Raw genomic sequence first — 19,517 nt, 5'->3', positions numbered from 1 at the left:
GGAAGAGAAATGCTGGAGAATGTTACATAGGTCGGCCAAAGTAGGCAGTATCTTGCACAGGTTTCTCAAGAGTAAAAGAAGCTGGAACATCACAATTCTCTTCTACAGCAGTTTAATAGGCTTTGTGAACACAGTACAGTACTCTGACTTTTCCATGTGCAGGTTCTGATTGTAGACACCTTCACTGGTGGATGCTCTGCCTCAGGGATCCTGTTCAAGCATTTCACTGACCTTCATTTACCATTAAAAAATTAGAAATTAGAAAGGTTGGAAAGGAAAAGACCTTAAATATCATCTAGTTCTAACCCCTCTGCCATGGGCAAGGATGCCTTGCACTAGACCAGGTTGCTCAGAGCCTCATCCAGCCTGGCCTTGAACACTTCCAGGAATGGGGAGTCCACAGCTTCTCAGGGCATGTTGTCTAGTGCTTTACTTGAACTCTCCTTGTTGCATTTAAGCCCTGTTATCTCCTGCAAGGGTGGACATGCAGTAAATATTACCACATCCTGATATTAGCAAGACTTTTTACATGCTTTCAGGAAGTATTCTCACAGCAAACTAACAGAATATTAAAATATTACAGTGTCGGTGCATAACTGGTTGTAAAACTACACTTGGAGATTAGTAATAAATGGATTGCTGTTGAAATGGAAGGTGTAGTGACAGAGTTTTCAGTTTTCCTTCTGGATCTGGAACTATCCAGTATTTTCATTAAAAGCTTGGACAGTGGAATAGAAAATGTGTTTTTAACATTTGGAGAAAAAAAATGCAGTTGGGAGAGACTGTTAGTTTGGCAGAAGGTGGAGTCAGAATGAAAAATGATCCTGTAGAACTGGAGACAGAAGTTATAATGCGAGTGAAGCAAAAGAAAAATCGCACACAGAGGCAGGAGTATCAGCTGGACAAGTTCAGAATGGCAACAGCCAGGTGGGTCCCTCAAAAGGGAATCTGGAGTTCGTGGTTGTTGACCACAAGTCAGCAGTGTCGTGGTGCTTAAAGAAATGGATCATGGATGTACATGGTGCTGTGCAATGTCCAGGAGTGCAGCCAGCGGGCATGAAGTAATCCTGTTTGCTCACCTCAGCACTGGGAGATGTCAGCTGTAGTACTGGTTTTGGCTCTTGCTTCCAGAAGGATGCAGGCCAGCTGGAGAGGACTGGGGGAAGGAGGGAGTAGTTGGAGTGCAGTAAACCTGACTGGCAAGGAGAGACTGAAGAAGTTAACAGTTCTTGGCCCAAAAAGAAAACAGGGACTTGTCTGTAATCTGTCTAAAGAAATAATCCATTTTTCCTGCTTATGTGAATAAAACACAAGATGCCAGGCTTAAATTGCAAAAGGAAAAGTTTTACATGAGCACTGCTTCGTTGTTCTTTGGTAAGACACACAAAGAGCACACAACACGTTTGTTGGTAGAGTGTTCCTGCTGGCCTCCTGAGTGAACTCTATTTAACATTGTTGTCATACAGATAAGGCTGAGTGGCAATGCCTTTACAAATGAGGGTGCAGTTTCAGCAGATTATTTTGTAGTTTATTTCAGGGCACCCATTTGTACCTTTAGATAGGCAGCAAATCCAAATTGTGTACTTGACCCCTGTACATCATCCCATTCCCACTGCTCTTCCCCACCACTGCAGGTGGAGAGGGAGGTGCAAGTGCTGCTGCCAGACCATGTTCAGTACCTGTGGCTGACAGCTGACAGCTTGCTGTGTGCTGGTCCTTGCCCTGGGAAATTTAGTGTCTCTGTGGCTGGGCTGCTCATGCTGCATTCGCTAGAGACAAATAGCACTTGTGGTCACTGGTTCATGCTGAATTTTTCAGTGTTAAACTGTATAAAAATATCTTTTGCAGGAGGGGAAATTGACTGTGTTGATAAGGATGGTAACACCCCTCTGCACGTGGCTGCAAGATACGGACACGAGCTTTTGATCAACACCCTCATAACCAGCGGAGCTGATACTGCCAAGTAGGTGCCTCAAGTGGAGCTGTTCCTAAGGATCAAGTGTTATGTCCAATGCCTGGAAACACAGCTGCTCCTCACCTTCTGAAGTGGGAAGGTTAAAATGGACAAGCGTAATTGTACTGTACTTCAGTGGGTGACATGAGACTAAAATATGAACAATTGGGAAGTGTGGAGTTCTCTGCAAAGTGCCTGTTGTGCCCACTTGCATGATTACTAGTACAAGTACTGCTTCTTTTCCCTGAAGCATTGATGGGGAACAGTGGTATTCATGAACACGAAGTGGGGGTGTGCATGTATATATTTATATGTATGTGTATATATATATAGAGAGAGTACTTTAGTATTGTTTAGTTATGGTTAGGTTCTTAGGGTCTGTCAAAAGGAAACAGCAAACCTGGGCGTAATGAGATCAGGATAATGCAGTGCTGTGAGGGATATCTGTACCAGGTATTTCAGAGCAGCATCTGATTTCATGAATGTAAGGTTTTGGCAATTACCTCCACATGTCTCCAAAATATAATTTGTCTTCTACCTAGAACCTGCCATAGAAATCTGTGCCTTCTCTTGACTTACCTAGTTAGGAAACCCTGCTTTCAAATGCAAATTTGGTTTGAATTTGGAGGATACTTGCAGCTCTCAGTATTTTGTTTATTTGCTTGATAAAGTTTATGCAAGTGACACATTTGCCCACTCTCCTTTGTTGAGTACAGTTGTCACCCTACAAACTCAGAAGGTGGAACAGATCTTCAATTGACATGGATAATGTAATTCCACAGGCTTCACTAATGTCACTGGATTTCATTAATACAGCCAGCATAAAGATCTTGGTATCTTAATAGAGGTGTATGCTTTTCTTCTCTCTCCAGTGCAGTCACTGTCTGTTAGCTTGAGATTTTAAGGGAAAATGAGATGCACTGGGATAGCCCACTCCACTCTTGGAATCAGGGTTCTCCAGTTAGAAATTTCTATTTCCCAGTTGGATGACCAGAACATTGATCAAATAAAATACTTTTTCCAGCAGCAGAAATAAGTGAAATAAGAAGTTGGCTCAGAGATACCAGGCAGATGGAAATGATGCTACTGCCTGTGCTAAATGTGCTTTCAATATGTGCTGCATGTAAATAACTCTGGGTGAGCTCCCCAAACAGGTTTAGAAAAGACAACTCTGCAGCACTGTTCACAACAAGTGCAGACAGCTTGGCCAGTCTTTGAGGCAATGCACTGGAAGTGGAAGTGTGCAAGTGATGGGAGGAACCAGTGTGAACAGCACTGCAGAAGTGGGACACTGGCTAGCAAATGTGCAGATAGTGGATTTCAGTGGAAACCAGCCAAAACATCTGCTGGGTGTAAATCTTGACCAAAAAGGTGAATAATATTGCATTAGATAACTAGGTGGAGGAGGAGACAGAGGGAAATGGTTGTAGGGAGAAGCACAGCAATACAAAATGTCCAATATTACCTTAAATAAATGAATCCATGGCTAGAAAATGCAATCTGTTTGTACAGATGCAGCAGCTCAGTGGAGCTTGCACTGGTTTCTTCAAAGACCAGGCTGTCAGATCCTCTCTTAAAAGATTTACTCTAAGATACAGATGCTGCTAATAGCAAAATTAAATTCTGTACAGCAGCACACATCAGTCCTCAGTGTAGTGAAGCAGCAAGGAGGACACATTAAATATGAAGGCAGAGGAAGAATGGGCCTGTGGATTCTGAAAAGAATAAACTTTTTGAAAACAAACCCAAATTAGTTAAATACATTTATGTATAAGATCCTGGAGAGAGCAAGATATCTTTATAAACATCCACATTAATTTTTGTCTGAAGCTTCATAAGTAATTATGATCTATGGTGAGTCTCGCAGAAAGATAAGATCCTTGGATCTGTATCTGAAATCCTCTTCCATGAGGTGATCATACTCTCCCATCCACCAATTGTTTTGCAGAAATGAAGGACTGATAGGAATCCATCTGCTATTGTTCCAGAGTTTGTAATTTAAAAAAATATATCTGCTGGAGCAGGCAGTAGATGATAATCTTGTCAAGCTAGTTGGTTTCAGAGGCTCCGTGTTTATGTGCACTTGGAGAACTGCCAGTAGGATAATATTTCTAAAATAACAAGATGCTTTACACAAAACAATGCTGAATGAAAGATACCAAGATGTCCAGACCCAAAAGTATTCTAAGACAGTAAGCAGTGGCATGCCTAGGGACTGAACTGACATGATTTCCTGATATTAATTGAAGTTGCTGAGTGCTCAGCTTGTTTAAAAACTACATCTTTGTCTGATACAGATTTAGACTAATGATAGATAGGCTCAATCTAATGGCTGCCTTTCTTTTCTTACCCATCACGTCTGCTCTGAGAAGTTTATCATGTAATTGAAAAGAGGGTCATGTTAAAGGGAGGAAAAAGTGAAAGGGGAGGTGAGGAGAGTAGCTGGAACAAATAGGAAAATTGGATTATTAGTTCTCAGGATGTGGAAGAAAACTGTGACATGGCAGCCTAAAGGAAAGTGTGAAGAGTCATCTGCAAAAAAAAAAATGGGTTTCAGAAATAAATGTAGAGGAGGTTTTGGCATTTACTTTCCCTTCAGAATGGTAGTTGCCATATGTGTAGCTGGTGCTGAAATTTGTGGCTCACTGGGCAATTGACTTCAAGCCGTATCTGCTCTCTTACTTCCTCCCTTACCTTGGCTTTGCCTTGAATTTTTTGGAAACAATCCTGCCACATTCTGTTCAAAGCATAATGCCAAGATTTTGCTGCATCGGAATATTTTTAACTCTCGAGAAGGCTGTTAAGGAAATACAGATAAAAATAATGGTGGGCACCAAGAAAGAATCTTCCTAGAAAAGCATGAGAAAATGTTGCCTTTCTGTAAGGAGCTTTTGATGTGCTGTGTATGTATGTAATCTACATTTTCTCATGAGGCCGTTGTCCCTTTCAGGTGTGGGATCCACAACATGTTCCCTTTACACTTAGCAGCGCTGAATGCCCACTCAGACTGCTGCAGGAAATTGTTGTCATCGGGTGAGTGAATCCCCCAGTGTCCCTGGAACTCGAGCAGTGTTTGTCTCTGCTGCTTGCAGCCCCTTTCTACTCTCTCTTGTGAATTATTCAAATGAAAGGCTTCCTGTGCTGCTGTGTTGGGCTGTGTGGGGCAGTGCACCAGAGCATGCGAGGCTTTCCCAGAGCCATGCTGGTACTTCCTTGCATCCTGTGCTGTTCATGCCCAAAGCTCTTTTCTCCTGGCAGGTTCAGAGAGTTTAGACTAATTTACCGGGGGAGGGAGGGAATTTAGAACCCCTTTCCAAACTGCAGGAATGTGAGGTCCTGTTTTGTTTTGGGAATTCTCCCGCCTGCCCCCCAAAGGAGTAATTCTGAAATTATCTCCTTGGGGTCTGCACTGGCACAGGTATTACATCCCACTGATGATGATGATGTATTTTACATGCAGCTAAAGTGTGTTTCTGAATCTGCAGTTAAGGAGTTAGGCTGGCCAAAGCTCTGGGGGCATGAGAGGGAAAATGAGTGAAAGTGTAGTGTCAAGAGAACAGTCTTGGGATCCTCACCAGAGCCCAACACAGAAGAAGCCAGAGCTTGCTTATGCAACCATTTCAAAAGAGTCAGTAATCAGTGGCCAAATGCCAAATTCTGCTTTTTCCAGGCAGGAGTTCCAATGAGTTTAAAAATCCTGACCCAGATCATATGAGTTTTCTAGAAAACTCCTTCGTTGCTTAACATGTAAAATGTCCTACAACTCTTTTCCCCCTTAACTTGAGTCCTGTAGGATATAAAAGAAATGTGAAAAATGGTAATTACATGCCCCATTACATTAAGTCTTGGTGTGTTCTGGCCTTGACCACTAGATAGGAAGAGAAAACACCCTGGGTGATCAGAGTTAGCACTGTCAGGCTGGTATCTTTGGCCTTGTGCATCTTGATCAATATCCCCACATGTTCCTGGAAGCCTCTTCCCAATCTGACAACCACACACAATAAAAATGGCCCCAATTCATGTTTAGGCTGACTCTGTTGTTCTTCCTCACGTCTTCGTGTTTTCTGTCTTCCTGTCCTGCTGTCGCAGTCCTCTTGATGAGTCTCTGCCTCCTAAACACCTGTCACATGGCTGTAAACAGGGATGTGGAGGAGCTGGATGCGGAAATAGACGCTCATCAACTTCTCAGCTCTTTTTATAGAGCTGCCAAAGCGGAGCAGCTGCTCGCTGTTCCCGTGACAACCTCTCTCTGACTGTAGTTGCTCGCGTTCTGTTTTTTTCCCAACTAACTGATTTTTCTGTCTCTGCGATGTTTCTTGTGGTTTAACTAGGACAAAAGTATAGCATAGTGTCCTTGTTTAGTAATGAGCACGTGCTGTCTGCAGGCTTTGACATAGACACCCCCGACAGCTTCGGAAGAACGTGCCTGCACGCGGCCGCTGCCGGAGGGTGAGTACCTGCCACTGGGGCTGCTCCAAGGGAGCTTGGGGCACATTTGCTGCCAGCCAGCTTGGCTGTGCCATCCACAGAGGAATTTACTGCTGTGCAAGGGAAGCAAAGCAGTAAATGATGTCATAATTTGGGTCGCTTTAGGCTCTCTTTTGCTGCTGCCCTTGTGTAGGGTGAGCTGGGTTGATTTGAATCGTGGGTTTCAGGCAGAGGGGAAAACTCTTCATGCCCCTGAGAAGCTTTCAGAGGGGTGCTGCACTCACCCAGGACTGCCTGAGGGCCACAACAGTCGCTGAGGGCCAGCAGTCTCAGGAAAACATCAGTCCCTAGGGAACACCCAGTGAGGAGCAGGAGCTGGAGCTCCTGGGATGCTGCTGGCAGGGGAGTTATTCCTGGCCTCCATCTTTGGACTGTGTCCTTGTCCGAAAAGGCAGCTGTGCAGCAGTGCCCACCAGATTGCAGCCTTGGAGTCCAAATGTAGTTCATCTCCCTCTCTCCCATTTTTCAAGTGCAAGTTTAAAAGTTTCTGAAAGAAAAACCAACAAACCAAAGCAACAACAGAAAAACAACCAAAACCAAACCCCTGTCCTCCAAATTGGAAAGTGAGAAGGCTGTCCCTCTGTCTGGGTGATGCATTCCTGAAAAGTGGTGGGAGGGCAGAAATGGAAATTGAAGCGAAAATGGAAATGCTTCAATTTAAGATGTAAATGTAGCCCCCAGTTAGTTTTAATATTTCCAGATAATTGTCAGTGAAGTGCTGTGAAGTTAATCTAGCAAAAGGACACAGCGTTTGGCAAGCATTGAGTTTTGACTCTTCTGTTTGAGTACTTTATGGCTCAGAAGACAGCTGAAATGGAGCCTTGGCTACAGCCCTTGGATTCTCTGTGGTTACAGCAAGCAGAAATGCTCATCCACAGCAAATACTTGGCAGTCGTTCTGGAAGTTGCTTTTTCTTCTGGGCCAAAATCTATATCGCAAAGTTTTTGTTCTTGGGGGGGGAAAAACCACCAAAAACCAAACCCTAATAAAATTTATTCAAATACTGGTTTTATTATTCTTTTGGTACTATTCCTCTTGATACTTCTCTCACATTAATAGAAGAGGTATGACAGTTGCTTGGATGCAGCTTATTATAATATAGTTCAGATGCAACCTCTTTGATAAGGCTGCACCCCTGGAGGATAAAAATAACATCCTGGAAGTCCTAAAGTGAAGGAGAGGCTTCAATAAGAAGCAAAAGTGACTCATGAAAATAAACTATATTTTGCCAGTGGTTTACTACGATTGTCATCACTAGCAAGTGTTTTTATTTTTAGTGCATTGTGGTGAGTGTTCTGTAGTTATTTTATGCAACAGCAATTTAGAGTTGGGATTAACATACACCAAAATATTGCATTATTGCATCCAGTCCCTTTTTTTTGCTATAGCTGGAGATCTACAAAGCAATTCGTTTGTTTCCTGACACAGGCCTGTTACTGCCATTACATTAATGGGAGTTGCATGGGTGCTAGGAAAAGAATTTCAGAGGTCTGCTCATCTGATTGTGAACACAAGTGATTGATTTATTGCCCCTGTGAATGACAAGTGGTCTTGGAAAGTGCTGCACTTCTTTATGTCATTTTCTGGCTTGGAGTCCTACATTTATTTGATTGAATGACAAAAGAAGTCAGAATTCTGCTGATTTGTTTTCTATTAAAAATTACCTGGCTTTAAACAAGATGAAGAGACAGCCAGGATGTGGTGAATTCTCCTCCACTTCTATAAATGCAGTGTTGATGTGACAATCACTATAATAGCTACACCCATTTTTTAACAAAGCACATGGAGATGTGCTTAAATCTATCAATAGTCAACAAATCGTATCAGAATAAACCTAAAAGAGACTCTTGTGATTATATTTCATTAAATAAACAGGATTTGAGCAAAGTGCTTACTGTTGAATGCTTGCTGAATGGGGGTGGATTTTGTTAAATGTCACCTCTTCATTATTAGACTGGCATTTTATAAGCTAGCAACAACTTTCTTTTAACGTTCTTTACTAAAATACCAGGTCAGAATGGGAAGCACTACAGTTCAGCTGCCATTGAAAATCTCCAAACACACTGATCACATTTACTGTGCTCTCTTTGGAAAATTAATATTTTTTTTTATTCTGCAGAAGAGAAGTTTGAGGTTTTCTAAAGAAAAAAAAGAAAATAGGGGTTTTTTTTAAGCTTCACTTTCTGTTTGATTGAATTTCATGTTATAGTTGGCTGTACCCTGGTTTTGCACAGCAAGTAATACAAAAATTATTAGAGTAACTTTTTCCTTTTGGGGGACAGGGAGCAATGTAGATGTAAGCTTCTGTTTTACTCATGTTTTGTCTTTTTTACTTCTCTTTCCAGTAATGTAGAATGTATAAAACTCTTGCAAAGCAGCGGAGCAGATTTTAATAAGAAGGATAAATGTGGAAGGTAGGTAAATTATGAAGCTCTTTTAAAAAATAAATAATCTATCAGACAAGGAAGAAAGGCCACCTCAGAATGGAAATCATATATTCTATGAAAAATGGCAGCAAAATCAAGTAGCTTGGCCTTCTCTGCAGAACCCTTGCTGCTGCAGTTACATGCCAGCCAGACAGGTGCAGGCTTCATTAAATACATTAAAGCCATCCCACCCTCTTGAGTTTTCTGTTTTAAAAATATCACAAGTTTTCTTTTTTTGTACTGCCTAAATTCTTGTACTGGTGTGCCCAAGACAACACCTGGGTTATGATGGCAGGAGAGCTGCTATTTGATGTGCTTCCTAGAGGATTTCCCCCCTACAGAAAGCGTTGCTATGGGTGTTGCTATGCCATCTAAACAAGATGCTGTGATGGACACTATGCTTTTCCTCCCAGCTGGGAGAAGTAGTGTGTCTGCAGAGCCACTGCAGAGGCTCTCACAGGCAGTAGGCTGTTTGCAAGACACAGATTGATGATATGTATCCTGTTAGGATTTGTAGCAGCACCAGAAGTTCGTATTAACACAATATTTTGTTAAATTTCCATAAATTAAAGTGCTGATATTGACTGCTGGGCATCTGTAGGAATGCAGCAATTAAGATTCATCTTTATCCTCTGCAGTGCATGTTGGAATATGAGGTAACAAATATGAACGCTTATGTTCCAGGACACCTTTGCATTATGCAGCTGCAAATTGTCATTTCCACTGCATCGAGACCCTGGTGACAACAGGAGCCAATATCAATGAAACAGATGACTGGGGACGCACCCCTTTGCACTATGCTGCTGCTTCTGACATGGACCGAAAGTAAGAGAGCCTCTGAGGAATTCCTGCTTTGAGTGTTTTGCTAAATCAGTGTCATTTCCGTCTCTTCATGATGCTGTGTTGTTTGAGCCAAAAGATCCCACTAGCACAGGAATTTCTCTCAGATGTATGCATAGCTCCACAGTGAGTTGCTCTGACTGGAAGCCAAATCCCCAGATGATGTGGCATTTCAGCTCCATGGTTTACCTCTGCAGGAAGGAGCAGTTTTGCAGCCACCCTGTCCTACAGAACTATTTTCACAGTGTTGTCTTCTGTTTTCCCCTGTGTGGTTTCCTCATGAGATTAAGCTCAGAGAATTTTCTGCATTTGCTTTGCAAGTCCATCAGAAGGGATAGAGCAAGAGACAGCAGGAGAGGTTTTCTGAGGTGGACTGCAGTGACAGACATTAGGGCATTTTGACAGATTTGGGAGAAAGGTGGGATAGATGTAACCGTCAGTCTCACTCCACTGTCAGAGCAGATAAAAATGCTCACCCCGTCCAAACAGGTTGCCTTTTTACAGAGAGGTCTGAGGAACAGCCTTTGTCAGAACACAGTGTTGTTCTTGTGAGAAAGGGGGAAAACAGCTGCAAAACTTAGAAATGCTGTGGTTACTGACTGCAATTTTAATTCCCAGATAGTTGAACATTCTGGCAAGCTCTTCCTTATAATATACTGTATAAACCAGACTCAATTATCCTGTTAGTTCTCTCTTAAAACTGTTAGCAAGCTGTATTTATTTTAGGTCATGCTATGCTTTCCTGTCTGACAGTGTCTCTAGACATTAAGGAGCTAGTTTTTGGTTTCTTGTGTAGTGAGGTCTGGTAAAAGTACAGCTGCATCATGCCCAGCAGAACACCACCTCAAAGCCACGGCAGGGGAAGTTTAGTTTAACTTCATGGCAGAGTTCTGAATGCCACATCAGAGCCTTGAGAGCGCCTTCATCGTTTGCTGGATAAGACTGATATGAAAAATGTCTTCCCTGTCACCCTCAGACCTGAACAGTGCTGGGAAGAAGGAGGCAGGGTTGTCAGAGGTCTGTGCTTGGCATGGAAATCAGCGTAGGCTTGTAGGAAGGCTTTCACCACTGGCTGTGTCTAATTCTGTCTTACCAGGGTGAGTGTTACTTGGGGGGTTGAGAATGATGATTCAGTATGTGTTTTTCAGCTTTTGGTTCTTGGTAGGTGAAGTTCCTGCATTTTAACAAGCTCTTGGTTAACTTCAGGAGGTATCTACTTTTATCCCTCGTTTTTTAAAAAAAAAAAGCTTACTTTAGTCACATCCTGAACTTTGGCAGAAGTATATAGCTTTTATTTGTCCTCACAGTCCAAACCTAAATTGATTCTGATGTGGTGATGCTGTCTTCTCATTAAATTTTTCAGTTTGAGATGTTCTGGAAGAAGCCTTATTACATAGATGAAATGCTATTTGCAGTCCATGATTTTATAGTTCAGCAATTTTTTTTTTTCCTGCTGCATGTCAAAAAACTTCCAAAGTCAGGCAACCTCATTCCAAAGAATATTCATCATTAACTCTGGATGTGGGTAGTTAATGAGCAGGGAGAAGAACCTGACCTGGAGATCAAACAGTGTTGCCAAGATATTTGACAGAAAGTGAGGCAAGTCAGCTAATGCAGACTCGAGATAGACTGACTTAGTATCAGTGATTAAAGTTGCTCTAAATCCTAAATTCTGGAGAAGAACTAGTAGCTTACTGCAGGAGAAAGCAAGGTGTGGTAATCCTGAGTTACCCTCTGGAAAGGAAAAAAGTGCACATTGCTGTGGGAGAAACAGAAGGATTCTAGAAAGTGATGATCAAAATGTATCTGATAGAAACCAGAATCTGAATTTTTTTTTCTTCTGGCATTGACTTGTGGAACAACAAAATACCACACTATGGTTGTCTCTGTAGCTTTCAAAACTTACTACCTACAGACCCATGCAGTGCACTCAGTTAATTTGTGTAATAATCCTCATTTTTGGCTGGAGGAAGTAGCTCCTTGAAGAGGAGATTGGGGATGGGTGGCAGACTGCATCAAAATCATCGGTGTGATATTTTGAGAATAAGTTGCATTTTTCTGTCCTCTGTGCTAAGAAGAAAGAATATTTTAGGAAACTCCCATGAAAATGCTGAAGAACTTGAAAGAACCACTGAGATGAAGGAAAAAGAAGCTGCATTGTAAGTTTGGTGTCACAAAAGCAGTTGGACTTCATTTCTGGAGAATGCCTCAGCTTTGGCTTGCAGTTTTACGCTCTGTTCTTGCTCATTCTTTGTTCTGCTAAACACAATGCTTGGCTTCAATGAGGGCTAACCTAAAGAAAATAAGCTCCACGCTCTTCTCTGTGCACATATTCACTGATATTTCTGTTTCTGTGCTTGTTGCAGTTTCTTAATGGAAAATGTACAGCTTCAGTTATTTTATAATTCTTTAATATCATGCACTTAAGTATCATGCAGTGTCTTTAGTGTCAGGCACAGCATAGTGTGTACATTGCAAAAAGAAGTAGCCAATGGCTTTCTCAATGCATTCACTTGGATTAACATTTTCATCTATCTGCTTAATGATTTTTTTTTTTTAAATCCCCTTTATCATATAATGGCCTTACATTCACTACAGATTACAGGCTAGGGAAGAAAGTACTAATAACAAAATGATGGTATCTTGATGGCATAAGAGAAAGTGGCAAGAGCTAGAAAGAGCAAAAGGGATCTTTTGAAAAACATGATTGACAAAAAGCTGACAAAGAAGAGAATATATTCATGTAACTCAGTTAAATCTTTGTTCTCCAGCCTGCTCTGGTGCACATTTGGAGGCCAGTTGTTTGATACGTGAGTTTTTATATGAGGAGTAGCAGTTCCAGGCTGTTTATGTCATGTGTACACAGTCTTTCAGGCTTTGTGATAGAAAATCAGTTTTGTAATCTAGAGTAACCACAAGAGTTACCACAAGGTAGAAGAATTTTTTCATGAAGTTGATCTTCAAAGATGAGTGGAGATTCTCTGTTTAAAAACATGGTGAATGTGAGGAGCTATTGGTGAAAAGTGACTTGAGGTGCTGCTCAAAATACAGGATTCACTGCCTGTTTTCAGTGTCACTTCCAGTTGCAGGAAGGGATGAGTCTGTTAAATATTGTGAGCCCATGTTTACACCAGTGAATTGTCCACAGGTGTCTAGAGTTCCTTCTCCAGAACGATGCCAACCCATCCATCCAGGACAAGGAGGGGTACAACACTGTGCATTATGCTGCTGCCTACGGGCACCGGCAGTGTCTGGAACTGGTGAGTGCTCACTTTTGGAAGTCTCTGTCTGCTGATATTGAATGTGCATGTGCCAGGAACTCCCCTCATGGCTACTATTGGAGTTCTTTGGATAACGAGAAATCTGTGAAAAGCTGTAACATGGGGCAGTAAACTCAAATATTTGCACCCAGATGTATCCTAAAAACATGTTCATCTTGATCATCAAGTCCTTATTCAACAATCTGGTGCTTAAGGGTTGACTTTGAGTGGAGTTTATGTATGCACAAATTAATTTTAACTGTGATCAAAATATTCCCAGCATGTGCCTATGTGGCAGGAGTAAGGGACAGTTCCTGGTAAATGAGTGAATGTGCCTGACCCACCTGGCACTTTATCTGACTTGCATACTGAGGGAGTAAATAACTTTTGCCAGCTGCATACCTGCAGTTTCTTTTTTTGTCTCTGGTGAAATAATAGCAACATTGATAAAGTTACCATAATCATGATTAACCTTATATGCCACGTAACTGAGGCTTTTGGGGTTTTTTCTGGGTGTTCCTTTTTTAATATTCTGGGTCTGAGCGATTAGTAATTGCATCTTCTAAGAAGCCAAAAATTTTTAGCCAAACATTGGATTTGGCAGATATATAGAACAGATTTATAGATGTTTGTGACTTGTAAAAGTGTCATAAAGATGAGTGTTAACTGCTTGATATACAGGGTGATCCAAAATTATATATATAATATATATTATATGTATTATTACTATATACATTATATATACTATATAATATATACAGTATATATTACATATAAATTGACTTTAATTGCTTCAAAAAGATAAGCTCCAATTGGAAAATTGTATAGATATTCATGCTTTAGTGGAAACACTGTGTGCTGTTGAGTGTTATGTGTTGTTTGGTTCTTTCTTTCTGTGTCAAAGAGTCAAGTATTTAGTTATTGAGAAGGAGCTCTGCGCAGCACATGCTGCTTTCACACCACATGTGCCACAACAGGAAATGCTGCAGCTGGCCTGCAGCTGGTCCCAGCAGCTTGGAAACCTGGGGCAGTAACTGCCAGGGCAAGCCTGGGGCAGAATTTCAGGTGGGGTATTAAGCCTTTTTAGCTCCCGCCTGCAAGCATTAAACTTAATTAAACTTAAAACAGCACTGCTCCTTTGTTGCTTGTGGCAGTGAGTTTGGCCTTGCCTTCTCCTAGCACTGATCTCTGGTGACTCTGCCTGTGGGGATGGAGGGGGAGCATCTTCGTTGGGGATTCTCTTTCAGCCTCTGTATTGTAGTCCCTGTGTGCTGTGAGGCATGGATTGGGCATGGAGCAAGGTCCCCTCTCTTTTCTTATACTTGTTGCTGTGCACATTTCCTGCACGTGCAGTATTGCTCATCGTTGCAAGCGATGACCTGCTATCAAATCCTGGCCTTGCTTTGGCTTGGCAGACAAAAGGAAGAGCTGGGAATGCAGTGCATGTCAGAGGTGTTGGATTTTCTTTTAACTCTGGAGGGGTGAAATGCAAACTGTGGGCCAGAGACAGCTGTGCAGCAAGTGTTCTATATTTGGACAGAAAAACTCCGTGTTTTTCCCTGTCAGTCTTCCTGTATTTGTGACTATAGCTGCAGTATGGAAACCCAAGGTCAAGCATCTTTTACAGAGTTAGAGTCACACAGCTGTTCTGTGTACAATGGTAAAAAAAAACTGCCGTGAATTTTAGTCCTCTGCATGCACAGGACCACTGTTGTGTGCTGGGATGTCAGCCTGAGAGTTTTGTGGGGACCAGGATTTTTCCATTGGTATTTGGAGGGTAACAGGCATCTCATTTTCTCTCTGGAATACAAAGGCCAAATGTGTCAGAAAGCATTTGTGCTCATCCAACATCATCTTTGCACCCACTGCCAGAAGAAGCTGACTCAAGTTTTTTTTTTTTCCTTCACTGGGGAATTTGGTCTGTGCTTTAAGCACCACAGTTTCTCAGCGTTATAAAATATTTACATGTTTGAATGCAGTTTAGGGAAAGGCTGGTTTACCTATGGAAACATCATTTCATGCTTTGACTTTTGTGTTTACTGTGAGCCCAATACCTTGGCTGGAACACAGGTACATTTCTTTGTGGGGAGGTGTTAGGAGAAATAAGGATTAAGAGTGAAAAGGTCATATCTTTGACCCAAACAACATTTATGTTTTGTGTGTTCAGCCACAGAGCTCAACAACAGAAGCTTTTTTCCTGGAGGGCCTTTCAGTTGTGCGGAATATGAGTGGTACAGTTGCCCTGCAAGGAATGATGTGATGTTGCTAAAAAGAGAAGAGTGGAAGCAGATTCCTCAGTTGTTTCTCCATCTGTAGGGAGCCATTCATAAAGGCTGAATGGTGGGCATGTGTGCTTGCAAGCCACTGAAACTCCCATCTGCCTTCCTGCTTCTAAGAATAACCTCAGGTTAGTTTAGGCTGGGGCTGACTTTGCTGTTGGTTGTCGGTGATACCGGTCACGACTGCTACCTGGTATTTTAGAGCTGATCACATCATCAAACTCCTTTGAAAAAAAGAAAAATATTGTGCATTTTTTACATTGAAATGATCTCTTATCACAAGATCTTTATTGGTGTGAAAAGAGTGGAATTTAAATTGTAATTTCACATTAAAATTCTGTCTGGAAAGACAGTCAAGCACTTTGTGCTGATAAAAATAGGTTTCTCTGGAATGGTGGGGCAAACAGAATTAAATGTCTGTCTCCTGTAGTGAAATCTCTTCTCTGACTGTAAGAAATGATGGATACTTTTTCTTTTAATCTGCTCTTCTCTTCATTCCATCAGCAAATGTAATTCACTCTTTGACTAATAGAAATTGAATCGTCACAGGGGCTAATTCATTTGAGGATGGGAGGAGAGCATGGTTTAACCAAAAGCCATGCCCAGAAGAAAGGGCAAATCCCTTTGTGTGTGCTGGGGAGAAGGGGCAGACGGGGATGTCTGGCCAGCACAAGACCATGCTGGGAATGGAGAGGCTGGGGAACACCTTTGATCAGAGCAGCTTTGCACTGCAAGACAGATAAGCCATGCCTTCAAACACTTGGTTCCTTAACCTGGGGAGAAATTGAAATCACACAATCCATAAATCTTCAGTGTGGCTGCTGCTAATTATCTGTCTCCTATCAAAACAAATTTGTTCATTCATCCATCTGAGAGCAGGACACTGGTAATTACTGATAAGTGAATCACAGTGTGGCTGGGGTAGGTGTTAAAAATCCTTTTGCCACATGGAGATCTGGCTCAGATGCTTGCCCAGTGGCAGCCCCTAGGTCTCCTTCTGACCCAGATCTCTATTTGGGGGATACAGCCTGGGTTTTCTCCTTCATAATTGCCTGTCTGTCTCCACAACCAACACCCTATTTCTTAAAGGGAGCGTTTTGTCCTAAAGCAGGGGCAGCAGTATCTTGTGTGATGAATTACTTTGTACCTGGGTCTATGAGAGCTTTTCCCACATAGAGAAGAGAAGCACAAAGTCATTAACTTAAGTGATTCTAAAAAGGAGAAGAACTTAGAAACTTAATGCTCAAAAATAACTTTAATAAACCTAATTTGTCTGTCAGTTCTAGAATCATGGTAGACTGATTTAATTGGTTGAGTTTTGATGTCAGCATTTGTGCAATATGTACCCACTGTTTAAATAATCAAGAGGAGCCCAAATGTGCTAGATACACTGATATAAGTTAGTTTATAGAAGTGCAATTTGGCTTAGATTTTATGTTTTGGAAACTAGATCATTTTGATTCTAAAAATGTTTTCTAGGAAGCTAATGCCGCATAGGAACTCAATGAGTGCAGGAATTTACCTTTTGCCCAGGCACCCTGCTGGCACTTTGGCTTGTAGGATAGAGTATTGCTTAGCATCTCTCAGGTTTATTTTCTGTCTCTCTGACACATCTTGTCAATTCTTAGTCTGTATTTTCGTTTTCCTGGAATGGAGAAGCAAGACACATCTGCTTTCTTCTGACAGAGAGCAACAGGGCCGCTGCAGAACTTCAGGAGACATTTTTCTTTCAGTTAGGAAAGAGGTCATGGACTTCTGCTGTTGCCTTAAATACCTGTCTGTGTCTCTGTGTGTGTGGTGTTTAAATGTTATGTGTGAAGAATATCTGACTCGCTCAAATCTACTGAATCCAAAGAAAAGGATATTTGATCATGGATTATTGCATTGCATCAGACCATTTATCTCAGAAAGAGCTGTGATCACTGGGATTTTAGGGGTGCAGTCAGGTTTATTTATCCAAGGCAAGATGTTTGCCTGCACGAGCAGGCTTTCAAACAGAAATTGTCACTGGCTTATGGTATTTGTGGCTTTCCAAAGCAATCTCACTTCATTAAGCAAAGCCTCCCACAGAGTGTATTATGTATCTGTTGATCTGTGTTTTGTCAATTGAGGTGATTGATCTTAAACATTCTCATTATTTTCCTCTTTTCCTTCCCCCCTTAGCTATTAATGTAACTGATACCTATTCACAGTGGCTGTGGTGTCATTGCTTCAGGAGTATTTTCTCTGGGGGTGGGCAGTGTAGGGATGAGGCACACAGGGTCAGGTCTATGATTCTGCTCATGCACTGCTTGCAATGCAGTTATTGTACAGGAAAAATAAAACAAGAAACATTTTCAGATTACCATTACACTTGAGTGTTTCTGTCTTTAATTATTCTAATTCTAATTGACATTTTTAATTAGATTGGAAGCAAAACTCCATTGGATATAGTGAGTAAATGAAAAGTGATTGCATGTTGTGTATTTTTATTTAAACTTCTTAGTATTTTGTGAATCCTTGTATTCACTCTGGTAAAGCCTGAGGAAGAAGAATCAAAACTCTTAACCAGCATGCCATGTACATGAAGCAATTGCATGTGTGCTGCTTCTGCTTCCACTGGATTTCCTTCTTCCTGCTGCTTGCAGGCTCCAGCTTTGCTCAGGGCTGTTGCTTCTCCTCAGTCAGTCTTAGGAGCTTTGAGTCCAGTGCACGTACCTGGCTGGCATGACACTTCCCTGGATGTTAAAGTAACTTTGCATTTGGTCATGTGAAATGGGACCAACACTTGTCTGTTTTCTGGAAGTTTGTGGCCAATTTAAAAGTGTTAAAGAGAAGAAATGTAAATTATGTGGCTTCAAGTGAGCTTGAATTTAAAAAGTACTTGTGTGTGTTTCAGAGTAGAGGCTCAAATGAGAGGAGAGTAGCAAAAATAATACTGAAATGCACATTTTAAAAATTGACTGTCACTGTATTTCACCAGTCCTCGAGTTTTCTATCTAAAGAGGAAATTTTTAAGGATAATAATTTCTCTAAATATAAGTTTTCCCATACTTTTTGCACACCTGTATGACACTTGCAAAAGTTTCACTGGCTACAAGGGTCCTTAAAGCAAAATGTGAGGTTTTACAGAACCTCTGAGGTAGAATTTCTGGCCAGAAAGAAACATGATATATGTGATTTGAGTGTTAAAGTCCCAGGTTCAAATCTCTGCTCTGACGGACAAAGGAATTGGACCTCTACATCCCAAGGAGTAAGCAACATATTATGCTGGCTGGTACTGGGGGTGATCTCTCACTCTCATTTGGAGCTGTCCTGCATTGTATAAATACTCACTGGGTGGCAATCACCTGTCTCTATGACCCACTGAGTATGGCACTCCTATGGCTTAACATGAAATGATTTTGTATGGAGTGGAAGACCTCCAACAGAAGATCAGTGCCCCAGCTGAGAACAGCCAGTGGCCTGGAGGCCTGCTCGAGTTTTCAGATTTAGATATGTTTAAAGACCTGAACATTGTTCTCTTACATGCCAGGTAAGTGTCCTGTGTGCATGGTGGTGACTACTCTGGTGGGTACTGGATACATAAACTTTATGCTGGAGGAGTTGCATGGAACTACGAACACATCTCTTCAGGCTCAGCCGGCCTAAGCTCTTGTGAAAATACTTCTTGCTTATGTTAATTTAGCTTCACCCATACCTGTGCATGTGAGTGAAACTGTTTTCAGTACTGATGAATCTGATTTTTAAAGCCTGATCTTGGGAAAGCATCAGCACTGGGTTGAGGCATATTGATTTTAGCCTGATCAAATTAAAATAATTTGATTATTTGTATTTACGAATATGGAGAGAGCTTACGAGATTGCTTGTTCCCCTGAGGATAGGTTTGTACCACTTCACCTTGGAATTTTTCAATCAGGAATAATTCTGATATTTTAAAATGTGCTTCCCTGATATAAAATAGTACAGAGGTTAATTTTATTGTTCTTTTCTATATCATCAGAAACAACTGATGAGGGTTTTCAGTCTTGTGCTGACTACTTGCTGGAAAAGCCTTTATTTAAAAGAAGCTGCTAGTGGTGTGTTTTCCCGGAGCAGAGACAATTATGTGTTGCAATTTATCAGGAAATATGAGATGCAAAGTGACACTTAGCTGATATATTTGTATTCAGTTCAGAAAGTGACATTAAAAATCATGACTAATTGCTACTTCTGAATAACTTTGTAAGTGATCAGCTGTGTCGCTGTATAATTATTGCAGAAGAGCGGTGTCCAACTATTTCTTTTGTCT

General features: G+C 41.4%; 1 protein-coding gene across 1 annotated transcript in view; it reads left to right on the top strand.

Annotated features, from left to right (window-relative positions):
• The window catches only part of ANKRD44 (ankyrin repeat domain 44), a gene marked incomplete at its 3' end in the record, with an annotated part of 125,673 nt that overhangs the window by 85,791 nt on the left and 20,365 nt on the right, over positions 1 to 19,517 (top strand). The window contains exons 10-16 of the mRNA XM_082285101.1: positions 1,849 to 1,963; positions 4,905 to 4,987; positions 6,286 to 6,403; positions 8,788 to 8,856; positions 9,553 to 9,693; positions 11,787 to 11,867; positions 12,857 to 12,968. Coding sequence (XP_082141227.1) covers positions 1,849 to 1,963; positions 4,905 to 4,987; positions 6,286 to 6,403; positions 8,788 to 8,856; positions 9,553 to 9,693; positions 11,787 to 11,867; positions 12,857 to 12,968 — 719 coding nt within the window. The remainder of the gene's footprint in view (positions 1 to 1,848; positions 1,964 to 4,904; positions 4,988 to 6,285; positions 6,404 to 8,787; positions 8,857 to 9,552; positions 9,694 to 11,786; positions 11,868 to 12,856; positions 12,969 to 19,517) is intronic.

This window comes from Coloeus monedula (assembly GCF_965178545.1).
Source record: "Coloeus monedula genome assembly, chromosome: 7".
Lineage (NCBI taxonomy): Eukaryota > Metazoa > Chordata > Aves > Passeriformes > Corvidae > Coloeus > Coloeus monedula.
This window is presented reverse-complemented; position numbering and strand designations above follow the sequence as displayed.